Here is a 7,291-nt window from a genome sequence, read left to right on the forward strand (position 1 = left end):
TGCACATCTCCTACTGGGGATTGAGCCTGTAACTCAGGCATGTGCCCTTGGCAGGAATTGAACCTGGGACCCTTTAGTCCTCAGGCTGATGCTCTATCCACTGAACCTAACTGGCTAGAGCTGGGTTCATTTTATATCCAAGGCCAATTATTTATTATTCTTCTTATGAGAACATATTTTGTTTTTTATAACGGAAATCAAAAGGAAACCCGATCACATTCTGAAAGACGGGTAGGAGACTTGCTTCTAGAACACACCTACTTAATGAAGTGAGGAATCCCAACAGTGTGTCCCCTTGTCCTACCCTAACATTCGCAATGGAATCCTAGCTTTTCAACAGGTCGGCATGCATCCTTGGCACAAGTCTCTTCCTAAACCTCTACAAAGCTGTCAACCCCCATTACAATGCTACTATATATAACGCCTTTGCATAAGAGAGGCCGGCCATTTTTAGAAAATGCAGGTGCCATGTAAGCCCCCTTCTGAAAGAAAGAACTTAGCTCTGTTTCCTTTGAAGAACTGGAGACTTGAAACTGAAAACTTTATTAATGCCATTGTCTCCTTGTATCAGCAGGTTCCGGAGAGATTCCTGGAAGTTGCGCAGATCACATTACGGGAGTTTTTCAATGCCATTATTGCAGGCAAAGATGTTGATCCTTCCTGGAAGAAGGCCATATACAAGGTCATCTGCAAGCTGGACAGTGAAGTCCCTGAGATTTTCAAATCTCCGAACTGCCTACAAGAGCTGCTTCATGAGTAGAAATTTCAACAACTCTTTTCGAATGTATGAATAGTAGCAGTCCCCTTTGGATGTCCAAGTTATACGTGTCTAGATTTTGATTTCATATGTATGTGTCTGGGAGGCATGGATAGGTTATGAAATCAGCTGGTAATTCCTCTTCATCATCTTCCTCTCATTTTCTTTTGTTTTTCCACCGCAAGGGGATGGCTATTTTTCTTCTGCCTTCCATTTACTTTTGCCCAAGGCCCTTAACTTTGGGAGACTTAAAATATGGTTAATTTTCAGGGAAAAGAGGAGTGTTGACACGTGTAAAGTCTACATTAACATGGAAGGGCACTGGTTAGCGGTGCTTCTGCTTGGCTGATGCTTAATTGTAAATGGCGGTTGGCGGAGGGAAACTCATGACACAGCAATTCTACAGCGTATGTTTCTAGTTTTTTCTGCTAAGAAGGTCGGAAAACTCAATGAAACCACTTCATGAACTTCAATCTATTGTTTGGTTTGAACTCAGTAGCTTTTGATGACATGTTTTTGTTTTTTGTTTTTTAAAAACCAAATCAAAAGCCAATGGCAGATGAGCAGCTGACTTCTCAAAAGTATTGCAAAAGGCCAAACTTAGAAAAGAAAAATAATCACTACTGTCAAGTCTTTCCTAAGAGAAATGGCAAACACCCCAAACTAGTACCCATTTCTTAAGGAGGCAAACAGTTTTGCACCAAACTGACTCTTAAGATGAGACTGGAAATTCACCCGTGATCCTCTCTAAATTTTACCATAGGTTCCTCTCCAGAGTAAGTGGGTATGTATCATTCTTCATAAAGAAAAAGCCCTTATAACTTATACTTTCTATTTATCTTGCTTCAGATATTAAAAAGCACATAAGTTTCACACTTATTCTTTGCTTAACTTTGTTCATATGCTTAAGAGAATTATTATTTCTGTATAACATTTAACACTCCCCCCCCCCAAAAAAATACTATTTTTTGAATACCTTTCTATAGTAAGGAATAAAGGACGTCCCAATGTGACCATAACATTTCTGCCTACACTGCTTGACAGCCGTTAGATGACTTTCTCTTCACCTCCTGAGAGGATCCCAGATGAGAATTATCTGTTTTCATGTACAATTCCGCACTACCCTGATGGATAGGCAAAGTGGTGACTGTGTCATTAATTGTGTCTTCATTTTAGGTATAGCATTTCAGAGCAATGGATAAAGTCCCTTCTAATTAAGGAGCTAATATTGACCAAAATGTGAGAAGAGTGGAGAGCATGGCAAAGTTTGGGGGTTGGCTCAGAGACACAATTTCAGCACACATAAGAAAGCTAGCTGCTATTTTATGCTTTCTTCCATGGTTCTCTTCTTCTTTCTCCCTCCACCCCTCCTTTTTTATCCCCCCCAGTTTTTCAAAAGCATGCAATGTTCCATACTTGCTCTTAAAAATTTGTGTGGCATTCACACTTGTTTTGTTAGATGGGTTCTGTGTGCAGATGCAGTAAGAATTCTTTGTTCATTCAGTAATTCTTTTTTTTTTGGTCTTGGTGTTTTTTGGTGTGTTTTTTTCCAGAACCTTTCCTCCCCTTAGGTCATTTGATACACACCTCCAAAAATGACACAGTAACAAGCCTGGTATTTAGATAATACGGAACATAAATACCAATTTACCCTCCATTTTTATAAAAATGCATTTTACTTTGGAGAATGCAGGTTGACCCATGTGACTAACTAGCTGACCCAAACGTTGTAATTTAGCATCGTTTATAAATTCTGCTGATGGACAGGAATGTCTGAAGGCAGTTACTGTCAGCACAGAGCCTTAAAACCTGCTGACTTTAAATGAAACAGCCCAGTCCTATGTCGGCCTGAACCATGGAGGGGACTGAGCCACGTTCCCGGGGTGGACAGCCTGCAGGGACATGGGCTGGAGCACCACCCACAGCTGAGCACACCACCCAGCTCGCTCTCCCTCCACAAGGCACCCAGAGCCATCAGTTCCCATTTGTCCTCATCCCAGCTTGCTCTGGGGGAGGGGAAAAAATGTTCAGGTGATCATTAATTTGGAATAAAATGCAAACCAAAACCCAACAACAACAAATCCAATCAGCACAAAGTAGGGAAGCATTGTCAACCCTCAGTCACGCTCTTTTGCCTTGTTTCCTGTGAAAGAGTGTCACTTGCACTGTTCAGGTCAGACACCGCTGGGCTGGGTCTTCTTGGCTGTTCCAGGGAATTCATGTCAATAAGGCATTGCCATTTGCAAGATAAAAGGCAAAACCGCAGGGTATTCACCTATGTAGTCAGATTGCTAGAATCTTCTGGAGCTGGGGCAAGTTCAGTATTGATTCCAGAATTGGTTTTTTTGTAGTATTCTCCCCCGCCTTTCTAATGGAACTAGCCAAATCAAGTAAAAGGGTATGTTCACAACCAAATGTCAATGCGCTTATCAACACCGATATCCGCTCAGAGTTCACTGAGGCACAGAAATTATTTCGGAGTAGAAATTGCAGCATGAGGATAATCTCACCTCATTGTTTTGAAAGGAGAATTGGATCCCTACACTTTTAGGTGATTTCCACCTCCCTCCTCCCCTTTACAGTCGTAGAATCTTGTGCCTCCAAGTGCATTGGAAAATGGCAAAAACCTGTCTGTCAAAACTCCTATTTAATAGTTTTGATTTTTCAAACCACAATCTTTCAACTCTAGCTCAACTCTCAATAAGTGAAAATTAGTTACTTGGGAGAAAGTGAACTTTCTATGGTGGGAGAGCAAAGGACGAGGGACAGTTTGCATAGAAAACAAAAGTCTGAAGTCCATGTTGAAATACCACATTAGCACTTGTTTTCTGCTAAATTATTTTTGCATTTACACTTGAGGTTATAGTCTGTGCCTAGACCTAAAATGCACCAGCGGGGGGATTTTTAAAAATCCTTCAAAATACCAGTTTTTCCCCCATAAGTACAATTGTTCTTGTGCCTTCTGTGGCTTTCGATTTCATCTTTTTTACTTTATTTCCAATTACTACAGCTGCAATAAACACTAGATTTTTTTCCTGGCTGTTTGACATAACGTTGATAGCTATGCATATTTTGTGTCTTTTTAAAACAAAGCGGGAGAATACGTTTTTGAAGAAGAGAATTTTTAGAACAGTTTGATACCGCAAATTATTTTTTCCTCAATTGTTTGAGCAGCATTCGAGTTTTGAAAATTCTTGTAGAAGCCAATTTTTTGTAACTGTGGTGCAAATCTTGTGTTTTCTTAGCCTAATGAAAAGTAGTATAGAAGCAATATTTCATACCATGTGCTATATATGTGTGTGTAGATGTGTGAACATAAGAACACATACATGCACACATACACACATGTAAAATATACATATATACATATATAAATATATATGCGTGTGAAGTGGAAAGCTTACCTTTTCCTATCTAGATTTAAGGACCTATTTTAGACATTTGTTATGGTTTGTGAAAAGAACGTTCTATTTGCATCAACAAAACATTTAATTCTTACTGTATCTCTGGCTGTTTGATGAGGATGTTTCTCATTAAGTGGTAAAACAATGTGGAAGCTGGTAGAATGTAGTAATTATTTAAGGAAACGCTCACCCACATTTTCCTGAAGTTTGCTTTGTGCCTCCGAGTATTATTTAATTAAAGTGTTTTATGTTTGAGAATCTCTGTTGATGTGCTACGGATGTGGGTGACTATCATTTTTAAGAATTTTAAAAGCAAAACATAAAAAAAAGGCAAAACAAAAACACTAAAGCAAGAGGGGAACTTTTATAAAGCAATGTAAATATTTAACCTCATGCTGTTGTTACATAAGACATGAGATTTTAATAAATAACTACATTCTCACAACATCTGTTGAATTTATTACGAACACTACAACGACTTGTATAGACAGTTGAAAGCATTCTTGAAAATCCTGCTCTCTACTTTTAAAAGATAACAGTCTCTTTCATCAGATGTCAAGGGCAAGGGTGACGCCATTTCTGTAAATTTATGAAATTTATTTTCTATGTACATGAAGACATATAGTAAGTAACCCCTCCCCTACACACACACATACACACACACATGCAGTCTAATATGAAGTCATAAAGCTGAACATTTGGGGGCTTTGAAAAGAGAATGACCCCCAGGAACTATCAAATTCATCAAAGAAAAAGCGATTTATAGACTCCCCTGAAAGAAGCAGTGTACATGTGAGGACACAGCGAATCCTTTGCCATGTATATTATAGAATATTCATTGGTGTGACTAGTACAATGTTTCCTTCTGGTACAAACTCTATGTTTGCAAATTACAAGAAGCACTGTTTTCCAAAAGCTCCCCTTAAGAGAATGTAACTGGTTGGGTAGGAGTAAGCAGTGGCTGTATTGCACTTAAATGTTACGTGGAAGGAAACACAGCTTTGTTTTCTGTAGACCTGTTGGTTGTACACCATCCCTGAAACTAAAGCTGAAATGCTCCTAGTCAGAGCTGGGAACAAAACTGGCATTCAACCTTTGCATCTTCTTATAATTATCCTTCTAAGAATATAACAGAATCTGGAAGCATTTGGTCTTTGAGTCTTTTCAAATCTGACACCCTCCCCCAAATGCACAAACATGAGCAGAAAAGGGAAACGGACTGGCCTTCTTTGGTGAAAAAAGTATTCATTCTGTATTTTTAAAATATTGTGATCCTCCACAGCAGGGGGGGAAGTACTTTAAAATTGTATATTGCCACTTCAAAATGAGAATTAGAGAAACACATGTGTTTGGGGTTGGTCTCAGCACTACCTGGAAGAATCAAAGGTTGCGGCTTTCCCGATACTGTCCCAGCCATTTCTCATATGTATATAGTATAAACCGTGACAAAACACTGCCTTTATATTATTTAGCAATATGTTGTAAATAGCATTATTAAGCTCTTTTTTTGTAATAAAAGATCCTTTGATTTGAATATAGAACAATAACTGAACTGATAAAGTCAATTATTATTATTATTTTTTTTTTAGCTAGAGGCAATTTCAATTGTGGATTTTGTTGTTGTCTGTTGTTCTGAAGACTTTGCATAATTTATTGGTTTAATTTATCCTAATTTATTTGATGAAGGTGTACAATTTTTGTATTACCAAGGATGTACTGTAATATTAATTAATATGATTTTTTAAAAATGAGACTCCCTGTCCATATTAAAAAGAAAATAAAAAAAGGTGCAGTAGACAATTGATTTTAAAGTAAAAGTAAAAAATTTAGTTTGGCAGCTACTAAATTTTAAAAACAGGAGATAAACAGTTGTTGGGGGGAGGGGGGGTTTCCTTTGTGTGTTTTAAGCTTTTGTATACTCTCCAAACTTTTACCTTTTTCTTTGTACCACTTAAAGGATACAGTAGTCCAATTGCCTTGTGTGCCTTCCATCTTCTCTTAAACTGAATGTATGTGCAGTATATATGCAAGCTTGTGCAAAATAAAATATACATTACAAGCTCAGTGCCGTCTGATTTTGTTAAAACATGTGCTTTTCCCTTTTGGACCTGTGTGGAATCAGAGGACAAGAGGCCAGCTGTGGCTGTAAGATCGATTCTGGATGTTCTCTTATATTGCAGTTCTTCATTATACAAGCCCCACATCAACACTTCGGGCTCCTGTGAATTTCTTTTCCTTTACACTTGTAGAAACCGGCTAGATGTCTCTCCAAGACCTCTTCTCGCGGACTTAACTTTAGCCCGCAGCATTTAAAAACAACAGCAGCTTTGGCTCAGAACAATGTGAGCCAAAAATTCAATTCAATTGCTAATGTCTCATGATTCAAAGAATAAAGAGAGATGTTCTTAAAAGTCACAAGATGGCAATTGCATTACTGGAAATAGGGGGCGTGAGAACTTGTTTCTACTCTGGCCAAACTCAGAACTAAGTACTAATGTAGAATGTCAAAGCCTTTCTAAAGTGTTCCTTTGGACACAATGGGCAGCATGCTTTATACTAAGAACATTATTGGTTGTATGGCTTTTTAAAATGTCCCTTACTGCTCTGGCTAGGTGGCTCAATTGGCTGAAGCATTGTCTGGCACTTGCATAGGTTGTGAGTCGATCACCAGTTGGGGAACATACAGGAAGCCACCTATTGATGTTTCTCTCTCACACTGATGTCTCTCTCTCTCCCTCTCTCTCTCTCTCTCTCTCTCTCTCTCTCTCTCTCTCTCTCTCTCTCTCTCTCTCTCTTTCTCTCTTGCTGTGGTTTAAAATCACAGCAAATGGGAAACGTGAAGAATCAGCAGAAATCACTGTGAGCCTGAGATTGACTCTGTGACTACACAGTTCACAGCTGCACCTCCCCTCCCATCTATCATAGTTTCCTGGACTAGGTCTCAGTCTTTGAGATTTCTTCTTTTGCTTTCACCTAAATGATTGGACCCTGTTATACACGAGGATGCTTAGAATCAATGCATTATCAAAACTATTAAGTTATAATATAACAGTATTTTTTCCACTTTCAGCTCTTTTTCCATCAATGGCACAAGCTTAAATTCCAGTCTTCCTAAGTAAATTATTCAAAA

General features: G+C 38.5%; 1 protein-coding gene across 5 annotated transcripts in view; it reads left to right on the forward strand.

Annotated features, from left to right (window-relative positions):
• PROX1 (prospero homeobox 1) overlaps positions 1–6,225 on the forward strand; it is a 54,881-nt gene extending 48,656 nt beyond the window's left edge. For 4 of the 5 annotated variants that reach the window (XM_045583128.1, XM_036441963.2, XM_045583127.1 and 1 more), the window contains exon 5: positions 572–6,225. In XM_045583128.1, coding sequence (XP_045439084.1) covers positions 572–760 — 189 coding nt within the window. In that variant the 3' untranslated portion in view covers positions 761–6,225. The remainder of the gene's footprint in view (positions 1–571) is intronic. The other variant, XM_036441964.2, reaches the window with a different exon arrangement.
• The last annotated feature ends 1,066 nt before the right edge of the window (positions 6,226–7,291 follow it).

This window comes from Pipistrellus kuhlii, unplaced genomic scaffold (assembly GCF_014108245.1).
Source record: "Pipistrellus kuhlii isolate mPipKuh1 unplaced genomic scaffold, mPipKuh1.p scaffold_m20_p_18, whole genome shotgun sequence".
NCBI lineage: Eukaryota > Metazoa > Chordata > Mammalia > Chiroptera > Vespertilionidae > Pipistrellus > Pipistrellus kuhlii.